We start from the raw sequence: 20401 nt of genomic DNA on the forward strand, positions 1-20401 counted from the left end.
TTTTTTTTCTTCTAGTTCCATCCATCTTCCTGCAAATTCATAGTGTTATTTTTTTTACAGCTGTGTAATATTTCATTGTGTATATGTACCACATTTTCTTTATCCGTTCCTCAGTTGAGGGGCATCTACGTTGTTTCCAGGTTCTGGCTATTATGAACACAGTTGAGCAAGTGCCCTTGAGCTATGATTGAACATCATTTGTGTAAATGCTCAAGATTGGTATAGCTGGGTTTTAGGTAGATTGATTCCTAATTTTCTGAAAAACCACCATATTGATTTCCATAATGGCTGTATAAGTTTGCACTTTTACCTGCAGTGGAGGAATGTTCGTTTTCTTTATTCCACATCCTGTCCAATGTAAGTTGTCATTGGTGTTTTTGATCTTAGCTATTCTGAGAGTCTTTTTGATTTTCATTTCCCTAATGACTAAAGATGCTGAACAATTCTTTTAGTATATCTTTGTCCATTTCAGATTCTTCTGTTGAGAATTATCTGTTTAGATGTGTACCCCATTTTTAAATAGGTTTCTTTGGCATTTTGATGTCTAGTTTCTTGAGTTCTTTATATATTTTGGAGATCAACCCTCTGTCAGATGTGGGGTTGGTGAAGATTGTTTCCCATTCTGTAGGCCAACATTTTGTCCTATTGATAATGTCCTTTGCCTTACATGAATGTTGCAGTTTCAGGACATCCTATTTAACGCTTGTGCTTCAGGTGTTGTATTCAGGAAGTTTGTCTCCTGTGCCAACGCATTCAAGGCCACTTCCCACTTTCTCTTCTATCAGGTTCAGTGTAACTGGATTTATGTTGAGGTCTTTGACACAATTGGACTTGAGTTTTATGCAGGACCATAGATATGAATCTATTTGCATTTTTCTATATGCTGACATCCAGTTATGCCAGTACCATTTGTTGAAGGTGCTTTCTTTTTTCCAATGTATATTTTTACTTCTTTGTCAAAGGTTTGGTGTTCATAGTTACATGAATTTACCTCAGGGTCTTCAATTTGATTCCATTGATCCACCTGTCAATTTTTATGCCAGTTCTATGCTTTTTCATTACTATAGTAATAAAAACATATATAAAGCTTGAAGCTAGGGATGGTGATACCTGGGGAAGTTGCTTTATTGTACTGGATTGTTTTAGTTATCGTGGGTTTTCATATGAAGTTGAGTATTGTTCTTTCGAGGTCTGTAAAGAATTGTGTTGGGATTTTGATGAAGTTTGCATTGAAACTGTAGATTGCTTTTGGTAAGATTGCTATTTTTACTATGTTAATTCTACTGATCCATGAGCATAGGAGTTCTTTCCATTTCCTGATATCTTCATCACTTTCTTTCTTCAAAGATTTAAAGTTCTTGTCATACAGATCTTTGACTTGTTTGTTTAGGATTATCCCAAGATACTTTATGTTATTTGTGTGTTGTAAAGGGTGTTGTTCCCCTGATTCCCTTCTCAGCCTGTTTATCATTTGTGTATAGGAGGGCTACAGATTTTTTGAGTTAATCTTGTATCCAACCATATCTCTGAAGGTTTTTATTAGCTGTAGGAGATCTATGGTAGAATTTTGAGGGTCATTTATATGTAATGTCATATCATCTGCAAATAGTGAAAGGTTGGCTTCTCCCTTTCCAAATTCTATCCCCTTGATATCCTTTTGCTTTTTTATTGCTCTAGCTAGAACTTAGAGTACTATGTTGAACAGACATGGAGAAAGTGGACAGTCTTGTCTTGTCCCTGATTTTAGTAGAGTTTCTTTGAGTTTCTCTCCAGTTAATTTTATATTGGCTGCTGTATGTTGCTTTTATTACATTTAGATATATTCCTGATCTGTCTAAGACCATTATTATGAAGGGGTGTTGGATTTTGTCAAAGGCTTTTTCAGCATCTAATGTTTTTGATCCTGTGTTTTTTTTTTCTTTCAGTTTGTTTATATGGTGGATTACACTGACAAATTTTCATATGTTGAACCATCCTTGCATCTCTGGGATGAAGCCTACTTGATCACTGTGGAAGATTTTTTGATGTGTTCTTGGATTTGCTTTGCCAGTATTTTATTGAATATTTTTTTGTATCAATGTTCATGAGGGAGATTGGTCTGTAATTCTCTTTCTTTGTTGCATCTTTGTGTGGTTTGGTATCTGGGTAACTTTAGCCCCATAAAAAGAATTTGGCAATGTTCCTTCTGTTTGTATTGTATGAAACAATTTGAGGAATATGGGTATTAGCTCTTCTTAAAAATTCTGGTAGAATTCTGTGCTGAAACTTTTTGGCCCTAGGTTTATTTTGGTTGGGAGGGTTTTAAAGACTGCTATTTAATTGTTATCTCCTCTTGATTTAGTATTGGTATGTAGTAACTATGAAGAAAATTGTCCATTTCTTTTAGATTTTGTGGAGAACAGGTTTTTGAAGTATGGCCCAATGATTGTCAGGATTTCCTCAGTGTCTGTTTTTATGTCCTGCTTTTCATTTCTGATTTTGTTAATTGGGATATTCTCTTTCTGCTGTTTAGTTAATTTGGATAAGGGTTTGTCTATCTTGTTGGTTTTTCCAAAGAACCAACTCTCTGTCTCATTGATTCTGCGTATTGTTCTCTTTGTTTCTGTTTTATTGATTTCAGTCCTGTGTTTGATTATTTCCTGCCATCTACTGCTTCTGGGTGAGTTTGCATCTTTTTTTCTAGAGCTTTCAGGTGTGCTCTTTAGTTGCTAGAGTGAGATTTCTCCAAATTCTTTATGTATGCACTTAGTGCTATGAATTTGTCTTTTAGCACTGCTTTCATAGTGTCCTATAAGTTTGGGTATGCTGCACATTCATTTTCATTGAATTCTAGTAAGTCTTTAATTTCTTTTTTTATTTCTTCCTTGACCCAGTGGTTATTCAGTTGAGAGCTTTTCAGTTTCCATGAGTTTGTAGGCTTTCTGTCGTTTGTGTTGTTGTTGAAGTCTAACATTAATCCATGGTTATCTGATAAGATACAGGGGCGTTATTACAAATTTTTGTATTGGTTGAGATTTGCTTTGTGACTTAGTATGTGGCCAGTTTTACAAAAGGTTCCATGAGGTGCTGAGAAGGTATATTTTTTTGTGTGTGTGGGTGAAATGTTCTGTAGATATCTGTAAAGTCCATTTGAGTTATAACATCTATTAGTTCCATTATTTCTCTATTAAGTCTGGCAGACTTGACCATTGGTGAGAGTGAGGTGTTGAAGTCTCACACTATTAGTGTGTGGGATTTGATGTGTGATTTAAGCTTTAGAAATGTTTCTTCTACAAATGCGTGTATTTGAGGCACAAATGTTAAGAATTAAGACTTATCTTTATGGATTTTTCCTGTGAAGAAAAATGAAATGTCCTACTCCATCTCTTTTGATTAATTTTAATTGAAGTTTATTTTGGTAGATATTGGGATAGCTACACTGGTTTGCTTCTTAGGTCCATTTGATTGGAAAACCTTTTCCCAACCCTTTACTCTGAGGTAATATCTGTTTTTGAAATTGAGGTGTGTTTCTTATATGTAGCAGGAGTATGGATACTCTTTTTGTATCCATTCTGTTAGCCTTTGTCTTTTTATTGGTTAATTGAGTACATTGATATTAAGAGATATTAATGACCAGTGTTTGTTAATTCCTGTTATTTTTTTGGTATTGGTGATAGTGGTGTTAGTGTTAGTGTTAGTGTTAGTGTTAGTGTTAGTGTGTGTGTGTGTGTGTGTGTGTGTGTGTGTTTATTTCCCTTCTTTGGTTTTGCTGGTGTGATGTTATCTATTGCCTTTGTTTTTGTGGGTGCAGCTAACTTCCTTGGGTTGGAGCTTTCCTTCTAGTATTTTCTGTAGAGTTGGATTTGTGGATAGGTATTGTTTAAATGTGACTTTGTACTGAAATATCTTGTATTTTCCATCTATGGTGATTGAAAGTTTTGCTGGGTTTAGTAGCCTTAACTGGCATCATGCTCTCTGGGTGTCTGCAAAAACTCTGTCCAGGACCTTCTTGCTTTTAGAGTCTCTATTGGGAAGTCAGGTGTAATTCTTACAAGTCTGCCTTTATATGTTACTTGGCCTTCTTTCTTTCCTTTAGTATTTTGATTTTTATGTGGGGACCCCCCCCCCCTTTTGGCCCAATCTATTTGTTCTTGTATCTTTATTGGCATAACCTTCTTTTGTTTAGGAAAGTTTTCTGCTATGATTTTGTTTAATATATTTTCTGTGCTTTTGAGCTAGGACTCTTCTTCTTCCTTCCCTATCATTCTTACGTTTGGTCTTTTCATGGTGTCCTGGATTTCCTGGATATTTTGTGTTAGGAGTTTTTCAGATTTAACATTTTTTTTGACTGATGAATCTATTTCCTCTTTTGTTTCTTCAATGCCTGAGATTTTTTTCTTCTATCTCTTGTATTCTGTTGGTGATGCTTGCGTCTGTAGTTCCTTTTCACTTACGCAGATTTTTCAGTTTTAGAATTCTCTCATTTTGTGTTTTCTTCATTGCTTCTTTTTCCAATTTTCAAGTCTTAAACCATTTCCTTCAGCTGTTTGAATCTTTGTTCTTGGCTTTTTTGGGTATCTTAAAGAGATTTATTGATGTTTTCTATAGAAACATTTCTAAACAGTCTTAGTAAATAAGAAACACAGAGTCAAATACAGAGGAAATAGCCAAAGAGATCAGAGCTTACCACCAGCAGTAGCTGCCCCAGAGAGAGCTTCTTCATGTCTGACTTGTATTTTTATTGCCTTTCTGTTCTGCTTTCTCATTGGCTCTAAGCCCAGCCACATGACTTCCTTGTCATTGCCTGTCTATACAGACCTCCAGGTCTCTATGGTTGGTACTGGGATTAAAGGCTCATGTCACCATGCGTGGCTGTGTCCTTGACCACACAGAGACTCTGCCTGCCATGTGACCAGATTAAGGGTATGTGCTACGAGTGCTGGACTTCTGCTTAATGGCTATTTGACCTCTGATCTCCAGGCAACTTTATTTATTAACATACAAATAAAATACCACATTTTATCACAAATAAAATATCACCACAGTCTTTCATTTTTTTTTTTTTTGTCTTTTCCTTGATTTCTTTAGGGGAATTTCTCATTTATTCTTCAAGAGCCTCTACCATCTTCATAATATTATTTTTAAGGTCATTTTCTTGTGTTTCAAGTGTGTAGGAATGTTCAGGCCTATTATAGGAATGAGTGTTGATTTTTGTGTTTTCTTTGTTGGATGGGTGTTTTGTTCCTTTATTGTCTTCTGGTCTGAATGGCCAACGGTTCTAGTTCTTTACATGTCTTCAGGTCCAGTAGGGCTGTCTCAGCTAAGGTTTGTGGGGGTTTGGGTGCCTACATCCAGCATATCCTTCTGTTCTTTTGACCCTGTGCCTGTTCTTACAACTGGTGTGGGTTTTGCCTGTGCCTATGCAGTCTGCTGAAGTTGCAGAGGAGGGCTGGCCACAGGGATGATGATGGGTGAGGTTGGGCTGTGGAGTGGGTCTTGGGGGAACAGAATCCAGTGGTAACAACAGTGGTGGTGCAGCCTGCAGACAGGTTTCTCACCTGCTGACTGGCTGCTGCGGACTAACTACATAGTGATTTCAAGGACAATCTATGCTACATAGTGATCATATGTCTCAAAAGCCAAATCAGTTAATCAATTTATTAACTAATTAATTAATTCTAAATCTCATTGAATATTCAAAAGACAGATAGTATGTTGACATAATAATCATAATGACACATTGAGCAATGCACATTGTATAATCACTCCATAAATACTTTTGTAAATGCGATAAGTGCCCTTGATTTTTCTGTATTCTTGGGGAACAATGGAGAAAAAAAGAGAGTCTTTTGCCTCATAAATCTTAAAAAAATGTTAATACAAATCACAACAATTATTAAGAAGTAGATAAATAGACAGCAGAAGATAGGAAATAGTAGATATTCTTACAACTTGTGTTGAGGCTAAAAAAAGACTTGATTGACATTTTCAAAGAGAAATTAAGATATTAGAGAGGAACTTTGTGAAAAGAACATTTAGGCAAATATATATGCCAAAGATCAATGGTGGAACTGCATCTGGCATGTTGGAAGAACAGGAGAAACATCAGTGTGGACAGAGGAGATCATTAATAGGAGTGTCAATGAAAATGAAGAATCTTACTTTGAAACATTTTAGTGCCTTTAATTTAATTTTGTTTTGTTTTCTGAATGAGATCAGAATATGTTAAATTAAATTGAGAAGAAGAGAGACCCACTTTCTGTGACTTCTATTTTTATTATTCTTCTTCAAGAAAAATATCATCAGTTAAACAGTGACCACAATATTGAGGTGAGAGATAATGGGCTTAGACCATTGATAGCGGTCAATACATAATAACTCACCATCTTCAATATGTGTGTAGAAAGGATAATTGAAATAATTTCCTAAAAATTTGCATGGGGATTGTATGAGAAAGTCAGGAATAAACACAGGGTCCAGGTCCTTGGATTAAACAACTTGAAATTGGATGTTATTATTTAGTGGTATGAAAACACTAAAATGAGGTCAAGAACATAAAAGAAGCTATGGAATATTAAGAATTGAGTGTTTTCTGTGTTATTAGCTTTGAGAATTTCATACAGTATATATATATGTGTATATGTGTGTATATATATATATATATATATATATATAATTTTTTTATTCATTTTACATACCAATCACAGATCCCCCTCTCTTCTCTCTTCCTTCCTCCCAACCCACCCACTCCATTCCCTCCTCCAACAAGGTAAGGCCTCCCAAGGGGAGTCACCAGAGCCTGGGACATTCAGTAGAGGCAGGTCCAAGCCCCTCCCTCTGCCTTAATGCTGTACAAAGTGTCCCATGATATGTAGTAGAATCCAAAAAGCCAGTCAGGATCCATCCCTGGTGCATGAGAACTTCATACAGTATATTTTGAATATATTCTTTTCTCTTGAACAAATCCTCTTAGGTCCTCCCTCACTCTCTACCCACACAATTTCATGTTCATTTTGTTTAAAAACCAATAAGCAAACAATCAAAAAACACACACACACACACACACACACACACACACACACACACACACACACACACAGAATCATTTAGCCAACTATTTCTGAGCATAATGCCTACCTTGGAGTATGGTTGACATACTCAGTATCACTCCATTGAAGGAAACTTGGTTTCACTCTCCCAGAAGCTATCAATTATAAACACATTCTTGTCTAGGAGTGGGACTTTGTGCCCATTTCCCCTTCTCCATGCTGATATTTAGTCTATCTTAGTCTTATGAGGGTCCTGTGCAGGCTTCCACAACTCTGTGAGTTCATACGTATACCAGCTCTGTTGTATTGGAAATCACTGTTTAGTCTAGTGCATGTTAACTGTCAAATGTCAAAGAAATCAGGATGAGAGCAAGATATAATAATTGGTCAGGTAGGGAATGGATTGCAGAGCAGCAGTTCAATATTACCCTATTTCCTGGGACCACTCCCTCTTTCCAGGAGCTCTTTTCTCTCCCTCTTTCCCACTTAAGCTCTCACTTATGAATATAACACAGTGAGACATTTAGCTAGGAAGCTGGAGTGAATGTCTAGGTAGCATGATTTGATTTAGAGAGATGAATTCACAACATGCCACATAGGAATAGTATTTACTGTCACTTGAATGGGTGAGATGATGAGTATCCACTATTGTCAGAGTACTTAGGGTTTCTATAACTGTGATAAAACACCATGACTAAGCGTAACTTGAGGAGGAAAGAGCTTATTTAGCTTACATATTCCTGAACAAGGTACACTGAGTGAAGTCAAGTTGGGAACTCAGGCAGTAACCTAGAGGTGGTAACTGAAGCAGAGGCCATGGAAGGATGAGTCTTACTATCTTGTTCCTCAAAGTGTGCTTAGCCAAGACCATAGCACCCAGGATCACCTGCCCGGGGTGGCATAGCCCACGATGGGCTAGGCCCTCCGATATCAATTATTAGTCAAGAAAATGGACTTGCCCAAAGGCTAATGGAGTGGGTGGCATTTTCTCAATTAAGGTTCCTTTTTTTTCGAATGATTGTAGCTTTTGCCAATTTGAAAAAAAATTAACTAAGGCAAGTATGCATTTGGCACTGAGCAAAGTCAATTTTATATCTCAACTCATTGGACATTTTCAGGGAAAATATCTCACTTTTATAACTTTAGTAATCATTTTTAAGTTATTAATTTGGTCACAATTGTATATCTGGGACTCAAAGAGCCCCATAGAAGCACCGATTTATTTATATTTCTGCATGACTTGGATGACTTTATCCAAAGTATGAATTTAGTGTTACGTAAAGTATAAAAAGGCATATGCAGATTTCGCCAAGAACAGTGCATTGTGCTGCTTGAAATGCTTGAATGGTGGTGCTGCAGCCAAGAAGCACATGGCTTTCCTCACTCCTTATAACTGTCCAAAGTTCAGTGTGGGAAGTCTCACTGTTGCTGTAATCCTTTCTCTGGGAGGACATAAAGCAGCATCACCCCATCTTCTGAAGGACCCAGAGACAAATCCAGCTCCACAGAAGTTCATTTTGGAAAACAATTAATTTACTGGGGTTCCTTACAGAAGCTAGGTCAGAGGTTACTTACAGGGGCGAGGACATTACTCCCCAGAATGGCTGTACCCAGAGAGCATTAACAATCAGGAAGGAGTTCTCCCTCAAAAGCTGCTTAGTTTGAGAACTTGCTCTAGTCCTCCTTGGTCTCCGTATAGTCCAGTCCCTGCCCTTAGCCATGCGTAGCAGTTTCCAGGCATTAAGGAGCAGCTGGATGCTCAGGCAAGTATCTCTTGTCCCATTTCATAACTCTACTCAGGATGTAAACCATCATCCAGCCTCTTAGAATTATCTTTTGCTAGGGAGCACAGCTAAACTCCCGAAGATGGTGGTTGCTTGGCTCAGATATCAGTCACTCAGGCACACACATCCATATCCCAAGTGACTACCTCCTCTTTTATATTCCTTTCAGTTCTGGATAGATTTTTTTTTTTCTTGGTTTCAGACACATCAAACGGAGCTTTCAAGGTATAGACTGCTATCATTATAGAACCCAGATTTTCTCAACATAAGGATGATTCACGATTTTGAAACATGTTTTCTTATAGAAAATTGTAGACTAGGAGGATGGTATAATGGCTTAAAGTGCTTGCTGTGTACCATCAAGACCTGAGTTTAGATCACCATCACCCACATAAAAAACTTGGACATAGAGGCATATCTGAAAACCCATTACGAGAAGGCAGAAACTAGCAGGTCTTGGGGGCTTTTGGCAAGCCAGTCTAGCCTAAATTAGAGCTCCATATTCAGTAGAGGAAAAGAAAATACCCAATGTTCAACCCTGGCATCTACACACACACCCACACATGTATACACAAGCATCCACCACATGTCCACAGTAAAGAGAAAATAAGATATAATTGCATAGGGCAATGTGAAAACATTGTGCATCATTCTTGACCACCAGATGCCACACACGAGACACAATTACCATCATCTCCACATGGTGTATAAATGAGAATGTATTTAGATCTTAATAGATACCTCTTAAATGAATTAAATCATCCTTGATTGACAACATAGTGCATAGCCTCTTCTCTGCATACTTCTATAGTGTATGGATACCGAGACACAAGAAAGCAAGTGTAATCGTTATACATTTATATCCCTAAACTTCTCTTTCTTGGAATTGTAGTTTTCTCACAAGTGTTCAAAAACAGACCATGTTTTCACTTCTTCTGTAGGTAGAGCTTGCAGTGGACCATCAATCCTAGAAATATCTGGAACTTAGCCATAATGGGTACTCAAGGGACCTTTATGGGGTTGTTTGCAAGTCCCAGAGAATTCCCTTTCCATGGTTCCAGAAAATAGGTGTGTAAATCAGAAGAGATTTAATAAAACCCCAGTTCCCAAGCAGCATTTGGAGACCACATAGGTGCTCAAACAGGGATAGATGACAACCATATCAGGCCATTTTCAGTATTGCATCATAACCTTGCCCCGCACAACATCAAGTACTTCAGTACAATAAAGGAATTATTATGCTATGGGTAGATCTTTGCCATTGCGCTAATGTACCCATAATTTACTACCTAAGAGCTTGACAGCTTAATTCCTAAAGGACTGTGTAAGGTTTGTAGTATTGTAATAAAGTGTGCTCATTCCAGAATATCTGAAGCAAGGGAGGTTATCCATTAAATATGAATATTTCAGCTTTTTATATATTTTTATTTTATATAATATTTTTATATAATAATTTATTTTTTCACTTCAAGAAACATGGCACCAATTTTGAGATCTGGTCTGCAGCCCTATGAAGTTTTGGGGGTGGGAAGGTCAATATTTATTGCTTTGGTTTCTTTCATCAAAGACAGTTTCTGCTAATAAAAATCACAGTCCATGTGATTGTTATACTTGCATATATATTTTTGTCTTTGTATTTTAATTATCATGGTACTATGTATAGGGCTGCTAAATATGTCAAAAACACAATTGTCCCCGGGGGAAATAGGATTGGTGGTACGCTTAAGAGAGCAGCAGATAGTTTTCAATTGCTTACTGTGGAACTGCCATTTCTAATAATAATAGAATTGTAGAGGATGGTGTTAATGAAAAACTACAAGAATGCTCCAGAAAGGACCAATTATCATTCTGTACTAATGTTACTGCTGAATCATCACAAGAAGAATGCATTACCTCCATTAATAACAGAAAAATGTCAGAGAGGGTGGAGAGAGTATTTAAAAATCCAATGGCTTCAAACTAAGTGTCTCATGAATTATACATTTAATTAAGAAAAGCCAAATGCGAAGGTTTTAAACTTCTAACTTGGAAGGTCTATTTTTTTCTTTCCCCATTAAAAATATACAAATTAAGTCCCAGCTGTGGCTGATGATGAAACTCACAAAAATAATGCTCCCACTGCAAGCTAGCTGTAGGGATGGATGAGCAGAGACCTTCCACAGGGGAAGAGACCAGGGGAGAGGAGAACAGTGGTGGTTGGAAGAATTTGGAGCTTTATGTGTTGTGACATTACAGCTCACGTCTATAAATAAATGTGTAAGCTATCATGTATGAAGGGTGACTGACAAATAGGATATTTCATAAAGTTACAAAATTGGCAAATTTTTATCTGCAGATCTACAGATGTTCTCTACCTCTGCTGGCTCTTATTTACACCATGTGCTGAATAGACCATCTTGCAAATACTGGCTAGGAGCGATTCAGCATATTTGGTATAAATAAATACATATATTGGCAGAATGTCACACTTTGGGTCAGGCTGGGGAAAATATAGTATACATGCCACCTTGTATGATACTTACAGAACTCTCTGCTCCTCCTACTTCAAAACACACATGGAATGTATAACTCAAATCTCATTTTACCCAGTTTTTGTGGTACTTGGAACTATGGTTTGATCCCAGGGTATTGTACATACTAGTTGAGCATTTTACTAACTGAACTACATCCCACCTCCAGTATACAAACATTTTAGTGCCACAGCTTTTTGCTGTTGTTTATTCTTGAGATTATAATTAATTACAGTGTTTCTGCCTTCCATTTCTTCTCTCCAAACCCTCCCATATATCACTCCCTACTCTGCTCAGATTCGTGGACATCTTTTATTCATTCATTGTTACTGCACGCATATGTGTATCGTACACATATGTTTTCCTAAATACGATCTTTTGTGTCCATACACTGTTACTTGTATATGTTTTCTGGGTTTCCTGGAAAAGGAAAACAAATTGGTGTGTTCTTCCCTTGGAAAGACCACTTCACCATTCCAAGCTTTACTCAATTGCCTGTATTTTTTCTTGTAGGGTCGTGGACACATGGGCTTTTCTTTATCAGTTTACCATGTTCATTGGAGTTATCCTTGTTCAACTCACATTCTGATGACATGTTAATAAGACTTTACAGATATAGCTTCTGATGTTGCTAGAGACAATCTCAGAGCAAAGTTCCCAATTATCTAGGTGTAGTAGCATATAAGTTTGATCTCAGCACACAGCTGGTAGAGACAGGAGGATCAGGAATTCAAGGACGTTCACAGCTGAATAGTAATTTTAGCCAAAACTAGGATACTTGTGACCTTGTCACGAAACAACAATAACAAATCCTAAATTTCAGTTTTCAGATTAAACCCCTAGCTAGGGTCTTTTCTTAGAGAACTGAGTCCAAGTTGCCGTCAGAGAAAGTGTATTTCTGTACCTAGACCTTCAGCTTGTTAAAGGCTCATTTTACGGGAGAGAGAAAGAGTTAGTCATGACTTGATATACTTAACATCCCATGAGGGTTAGCAATAAACCAAATGACAGATGAACCTGCCTACTTATGAAGTTATTTTTAGGATGTTTGGACGTTATAGAATAAATGGTGGTGATAAAGTAGGTGAGGAACAGTAAGTACCTTTTAACTTTGAACCTGAGTTGGGTTGAATACACATGGATTATGGAGGTTTGGAAAGTAGTCTGAGGTCCTGGCAGGAGAATCAAGAAGATAATTGTAGAAGAGTCAAAAGACAACTTTAAGGAAAGAGCAAGGGATTAGGCTTCCGAAGGACTTAGGTTTGATTTATATTCCTTATACATAACAACCTGATTCTGAAAATTTAACACTGTACTGGAGTCTCCAGCATCCTTTTCCATATAATGGGCATGTTAGTAATAATCAGTTAGCTTTATAAGACAGTTGATGGAAGGATGAAACTAGGGTACCCTTAACATTTCCTTAATTCTCTCTCTATATTTTCTCATTCTTCCAACAGTTTTTAAATATTCTCTTATTGAAGAAGGATACTATACTCATCAGAGAAAATGGGAAAGTTTGAGTAGTTGAGATAAAAATGAATTCACTGCAAGGGAGAGAAGAAAATTACAGGCTAAGGTCCTAAGATTATAGGTTGATGAATACAAAGATTTCTCGGGCACTAGCAGCAACCTGTAATTTTTGTGAAGTGGAAAGGGTTATGTTGCTTTCAGAAAGCTAACTCTTGTTTCTTTGCTCAAAAAGGCCTTGAATAAGAATCCCTAAACTGACACATGGCACTAGGAATTTGCTCAAGATTGTCTTTATTTCAGAAAAAAGTGAAAAAGGTAAGAGTCAGAGAGAACAGTTGAATCTGAACTCCATCTTTTTTTTCTTTTTTATGTCGAAGAAAAATTTACTATCAACTGAAAATTTTAGTTTCAAACTAAAATCTTTGTGTATCTCTTTGGTGGAGACAGAGCAGTGGATACAGAAGTGAGGCAGAAAGGGACATCAGTAAAGAAACTTAGAAGGAAGAAACCATAGTGAATGTGGACAGGTCCCAATAGGGATTTGCAAAAAAATAAAAATTAAAAAAAATAAAAAAAGAAGTTTCAATAGCTTAGAACAAAAGAGTAAATTCAAGGAATTATTTTGATAATGATAACTGAGCTGCATTCTTGCATGCATGACCAGGAAATATCAACTGTTGCTGGGCTAAGAGAACGAATGAGAGAACAGAACAGAAGAGGCATATAAACGTGAGTATACAGGAAGAAGCTCTCTTTGGAAGCTTCGGAGTTGGTGAGATGAGGTTAGCTCCTGGTTTGTCCTATTCCTCTGATCTTTCTCTTGGGCTTTAACCCAAATTTCTGGCTCCATGTTTTTTATTCATTAAGACCGTTTAGAAATTCGTCTACAATCAACTCCTAGGGAGATGAAAATACTGAGGGTGAAGTAGCACATAGGTTACCACCCATGAGATGCAAACATAAATCTTTTTATTCATTTATTTTGCAGCTTACATCGTCATGATCATCCATGCTGTCTCTGATCATTTTTAATGACAGAAACAGTTAATCTTTACCTTAGAAATCAACCCTCTTAGCTCTCATGTTTACCAACAACTTTCTATTACTGTCATGAACACAGGTGGTATTCTACTCATAAGGAGCAAAAGTTTCTTTTGCTTCATGGCTTTGGATGTTGCTACCCTTGACCTCTGGGTTCTCAGGCTATAGACAGTACAAGAGCAGTGGATCATGTGGAAGTACGTGAAGTAAAGGTTCTCACCATATAGCTAGGGAAGAAATGTGATGATATTTTATCTGTGCACCCCAATAAAGTTTATCTGGGGATCAAAGGAAAAAGCCAGCCACTATATTAAACATAGAGGTCAGACAGTGGTAGTACACACCTTTAATCCTAGCATTTGCGAGGCAGAGATTCATCTGGATCTCTGTGAGTTCAAGGCCACACTGGGAACAGAGCCAGGCATGGTGATACATGCCTTTAATCCCATTGCTAGTTAACCATAGAGGTCTGGAGGTCTGTATAGACAGAAAGGAAGTGATAGAGCTGGGCAGAAAGAGGAAGTGATGAAGCTGGGCAAAGAGAGGAAGTAAGATGGCAGGATACAGAAAGGTATATAGGCGTGAGTGTACGGGAAATCTCTCTCTAGAGGCTGAGGAGTTGGTAAGGTGAGGTTGGCTGTGGCTTGTTCTATTCCTCTGATCTCTCAGTTTTCACCCCAATATCTGGCTGTGAGTTTTTTGTCTTTTGTTTTTTTTTTTTTCCATTTTACTTTATTAAGAAATTTTCTACTCACTCTACATACCATTCACAGATCCCACCTCCTCCCTCCTCCCATCTCCCAGCCCTCCCCCCAAATCCACCCCACATCCCCACATCCCCCAAATCAAGGTCTCCCATGGGGAGTCAGCAGAGCTGGCACACTGTGGCTCCGAGTTTTTTATTAATAAGAATATTTAGCAATTCCACTTACAAAAAAAACAAGGGAAGCAAAGGCACTGGTTTACTACTGTCACTCTTACAGCACGCCACCCAAACTGCATTAGTCTCACATTAAGCTCGAATTAAGTTTTAAAGTTTCCACCATCTCTCAACCGTGATAGGCTGGAAAATTAAGCATTTAATGCATTCCAGATTCAAGCTACAACATTGGTCTTAGTTACATCAAGACACCCCCCCCCCCCCCCCCGCCCCCTAACATCCTGAAACATTCAACTATTGGAATTCTGTCAGCGGTTTGCTAGCCAATTGAAAGGAGTGTTTTGGTCCAAGAGGCGGGCTTTTCATTGGGAGTGGAGGTGACCCAAAGAAAAGGCAGGGCTGAGGATACTTGGGCCTTTCCATGGAGGTACAAGCTGAGGCTGCAGAGGCTGATGACAGTTCAGATTCACTATTTTGTGTTGTGATATTTGTGCACGGATTTTGCATGATAATAAATGGTAAAGAAATCTTTTGACATCCTTTATTTTTCAACAACCTCAATTTCCTCTTGTTCTTCTGTGGTGCAGAAGGCCTTTGTTTAGACCTTGTGTACGCCATAGCCCTCAAAAGTATGGAGATGGGTTTAGTCTTCCCATATTTTTGTCCTTAGCTCAAAATATAGGGTTTTCTTTTCTACTTTCACTTGTGACATAGTCTCAGGCCTTGGCTACATTTTGTCCTCTATCCCTTGATACACTTGAAATTGATCAAACTTAACTCAGTAAAGTCAGATATAAATACAACTTGAAAGTTCAGTTACAAAGTGCCCTGGAACTGGTTAAAAATGCAGATTGCATGATATATCAGTGGAATAGAATGAAATCAAGCAATAGAAGCTGAATTACTAATCTGTGCTTTTACAAATTTTCGCAATGCTTTTTACTGCATATTAGGTTGAGAACTAATTCTTGATGAAGATGTAATACTCTATTCTGAGCAGTTCGGAGTAAGAGTGTTGTTATTCTTTTATGTTATTGGTCTTTTTTTTTTTTTTTGAATCAATTGATGCTCCTTCGGATGTTCAGCTCTATTTTCTCCTTGTTTTGATTCTCAGTTCCATGTCAACACAGGACATGCTCATTTAAATCCAGTATGGTAGAAACATTATATAGCTAGCAAAAATGTTCTGTATTTTCTACCCCTCACTGGGAAAACTACTACATAAAGTTAGAAATGTGGGTAGACATATGTAAACATGAGTGCTTACACTCAAATACATAATGTTCAGCAGATTAGACTAAACATACTGATGTTTCATGTTTTTCACAGAACGATGTAGCTTGTGTTTTTTTTTTTTTTCTGTTGATTGTAAGATTACTTGTCTAAGGTCCACTTCATGCAGAAGCGGCATTTTTGTTGCTCTTGCTTTTAATCATGGCTTCACCTCATATCCTCGTTGCTGAGAAAAACGCTTGACGTTTGTTTGCACAGATGACTTTGTTTCATTAATACTTAAGATGTTTAATTTGTGGATTGCTGTTAAAAAGATTTCTTTTGTTCTTCCTTGCTATTTATGGTCTTTCTCTTGGCAGACGCTTTATTTTTCATTTCCTTGTCTTTCATTTCTTCCTCTGTTATCTCAGTTTGTCTTCTTTCCTTCATGATTCCTTAAGTATGCTATTCCTGGTGTGTGTGTGTGTGTGTGTGTGTGTGTGTGTGTGTGTGTGTGTGTGTGTGTGAGAGAGAGAGAGAGAGAGAGAGAGAGAGAGAGAGAGAGAGAGAGAGAGAATTTTTTATATTTATGTTGCTGTGATAGAATAACCTAAGAAAAAGCATGTTAGGAGAAAAAAGGTTTATTTTGATTCACATTTCTAGAAGGTATACCATGTATCATTTTGAGAGAAGCATGGCAGCAGGACCTTGAGGCCAGTTTAGTAGTCAGGAAACAGAGAGAGAGAGAGAGAGAGAGAGAGAGAGAGAGAGAGAGAGAGAGAGAGAGAGAGAGAGAGAGAATATATGCTTCATACTCACTTGTTTACTCACTTACTGACTCGATTTCTTGGCTGTTGGCTGTTATACAGTTCAGCACATTCTGCCTAGGGAATGGTCCCATCTTCAGTGGGCTTGACCGTCTCCATCAACTAACTTAAGAGGATTTCCCAGCTCCCCTAAGACATGCCCACAGGCCAAAATAGTGTAGACAATTCCTAATTGAAACCATCTTTCAGTTGACTCTACATTGTGCCATTTGAGAACTAAGGCTAACCACCATCACAGTGATCTTAGTAGAGGAAATAACAGAATTGCAACATTTCTTCATTCCCATTTCAGGTGGCGTTTGCACCATGAAGATATTATTTAATTTACAGTCACTGTTTGTCTGTACTCCCTCCCCCATATTTGAGAGTTCAAGGACAGTGTAGTTATTAAAGAATATTTAGAAGATCTTCCAGCTGAGGAAGAGTGGGGCAATATATGGTGTCTTGATTCTACATCAGGGTTCAACACAAATGTAGACCATTCATATGATGCAAGACCTCTCTCTGGACAAGAGGCTACTGGGTGCATGAACTCCTCTTGGGATACTCTGACTTTCTTGTGTGTGAATATTTATTCACATGAAGATTTTTTTTTTTTTTTTTTTTACCAAAATGTGGACTCCCCCCATCACTCCAGTATTACAGACCTATTTCCATTATTGGGAAATCTCATCATAATCAAATGTATTTTTCCATTTTCTTGAATATAGTTCTCTACACATTTCTCACAGTACTCTTAATTTCTTAGTTTCATGAAACTTTAATCTAATATTTGTGTAGACTAAGACTTATAGTCATAATAAAAACATGATAACATATTGTGTGTGTGTGTGTGTGTATGTGTGTGTGTGTGTGTGTGTGTGTGTGTGTGTGTGTGTATGTATGTGTACTGTGAAATAACCAGAGCTCTCTTCTGTTGAGAATAGAGATGTCAAGCTGCCTGGAACTGGGATACATTTTCAAGTATGTATATATATATATATATATATATATATATATATATATATATATATATGTATTTGCCTTAAAGTTCATGTTTAATAACTTATCTATGAAAATGAAAATGACCATAGACAGTCACAATAATTCTCATTTAACTATAATCTATGATGACATCAGACTGGAAACACTTCATAAACTCATCATCAGCAAGGTGATATATTTATAAAATGTATTATAACTTAGCAATAAACAGAATGGGTGGATAGTATGGTAATATAAGTGAATGTTTAAAATATAAAATAAAACAAGCATAAGCTCAAATATACATCTAGAGTTCATCTTCATTAAGTATAAACAATGCCAAAGTTAATCTAATAATTTAAACAAGATAGTGGTTCCCATAATCCAAGATTAACCTGACAGGAGCAGGAAATCATTTCTAAAAGATGACAAACATTTATATTTAAGATTGTGTTCTCTCTATGTATATAATATTTATATTTCATTAAATCAAACACTTAAAATCTAAGTTTTTTTATTTCATTAATTAAATATTTATTTATGTAACTCACCTTTACGAATAAACAGGTCAAAGAGATGTTAAATGATTGATGATTAAGACATGCAATGCCTTCTGTCTTTTACCTTGAACTTCTTGCTTTTGTTTCTTGTTTGCTATGTTTATCTACTTGTCCATTGCTCAGACAGTTATCCTGCATAGCGTCAATTTGCAGTTCTGAAATGCCTCCTCTGGACACACTTGGTTGGAACACACTTATCTTGTGTTCTAACATCATTTTGTTGCTGTTATAATATACTCTGAAAAATATAAAACAATATAGGACAGTGTATTAGTCAGGGTTCTCTACAGTACCAGAACTTATAGAATGAATCTCTTTCTACATATAGAATGGGTATTTATTAGAATTACTTACATGCTGTACAGACTATGGTCTAGCTACTCCAGCAATGATTGCCTATTTACAGAAGGTCCAACAATTCAGTAGTTGTTTGGTCCTTGAGGCTGAATGTCTCAGCTGGTATCAGGATACATTGGTCTGATATACAATACAGTAGCCTCCATTATCAGTGAAGGAATGGACTTGCTAGGGAGGTGAGAGCATGCAGGAAAAGAACCAAAGCTTCCTTCTTCCATACCCTTATATAGGCTTCCATTATATGGTGTAGTCCAGATTAGAGATGGGTTTTCCCAGATCAAAATATTTAGATTAAAGGTGTATCTTTTCTCCTCCAAGAACCAGATTAGAAGTGGATCCTCCTACTTCAAATTAAGCACAAATCCCTCCTGGGCATGCCACTCCATTTTTGGCTTTTAGTTATTTTTAGATGTAGTCAAGTTGACAACAAAGAGTAGCCATCATAGGGAAGAAAAGCGATGATAAGTTACAGTTCCTCAGTGAGGAGAAGTCAAGATAAAAACCCATGACAGCTCTCACGCCACGTCCATACATAGACGAAAGCACAGAGAGACTCTATGGATCTTGCTGGCTTGCTGATGCTCAGTGACCTTCACCCGGTCTTAGACATCCAGTGCATGGAATGATGTTGCCCACAGTGGGCTGTGTGAGATAGCAATTAATCTCCCACATGGATGCCAGCAAGCTAACCTTATCTAGATAAGTCTTCAGTCGAGACTCTCCTCCCAGGTGATTCTAAGATGTGGCACGTTGACATTTACACTAACCATCTCATCTAGGTTTCCTATAATATCTCTGTCTAAAGTATGCTGTTTCATGTTGGGATGCTCTGCACTCCTGGCTATTAGCTGTAACTGCTGGACCTTTGTAAGGCCCTTGTTTTGTTTTACTACAAAGTCTTAAAACTATTATAGAAATTTGCCCAGAAATTATATCCCATTCACAGGATGAACTCAAGATCTAGAGTACTGAAACTTAAAAGTTTAATTAAAAATTTTAACTACAAATCTTAAATGTGCTTAATCCTTTTAAAAACGTCTTGCGAAACACTGCTTTGAAATGAGCAGTATTGATGAATTACTATGACCCTTTTAACCAGCAATGCTCTCTATATTCTGCAAATTTTCCTTAAGAAAATCACCTATTTGTTCTCTAAATATCCTATCATTGTATACTTAATCAAAGAAAACAGTGAAGAAGAGGGAAAATTTGTATCTCCCAAACTGAGGCATGTGTCCATAGAGGGAACATTCTGTTTACTCTGCCCAAATAGCTATAAATTAGACCAATATAGGCAGACTTTTATTATAATGATTAAACAGAACACAGAATTTGTAGATAAGAATGACTTCAGTAAAGATAATACATTTTTTCCTGTTTTTCAGATTTATCATATGCCTGGACCTTCAATGATAACCCCTTGTATGTTCAAGAGGACAAGAGACGGTTTGTGTCTCAAGACACAGGGAACTTGTATATTGCCAAAGTAGAACCCTCCGATGTGGGCAATTATACTTGTTTTGTCACAAACAAAGAGGCCCATAGAAGTGTCCAAGGACCACCTACTCCTTTAGTACAGCGCACTGATGGTAAGACCATGAGTCATCTTCAGACTCCACATTGGGACTCTGACATTGTGGGGAGGTCTTCAGGGCCTTTGGCTTTCCTCTTATAATTGAAGCCAAATCATTGGAGATTAGATTAAATTCATAAGCACAATGGAGATGAAATATTACTAAAATCAAAAAGAGTTCTCTAGTTTTATA

The 20401-nt window shown here is 37.2% G+C and overlaps 1 protein-coding gene across 1 annotated transcript in view; it reads left to right on the forward strand.

The window, feature by feature from the left end:
* Cntn6 (contactin 6) overlaps positions 1-20401 on the forward strand; it is a 337384-nt gene that overhangs the window by 206285 nt on the left and 110698 nt on the right. Inside the window, 1 exon segment of the mRNA XM_052719550.1 lies at positions 20021-20224. Within this exon segment, the coding sequence (XP_052575510.1) occupies positions 20021-20224 (204 nt within the window).

The sequence above is a fragment of the Peromyscus californicus genome, unplaced genomic scaffold (assembly GCF_007827085.1).
Source record: "Peromyscus californicus insignis strain IS unplaced genomic scaffold, ASM782708v3 Scaffold_6__1_contigs__length_162567912, whole genome shotgun sequence".
Classification (NCBI taxonomy): Eukaryota; Metazoa; Chordata; class Mammalia; order Rodentia; family Cricetidae; genus Peromyscus; species Peromyscus californicus.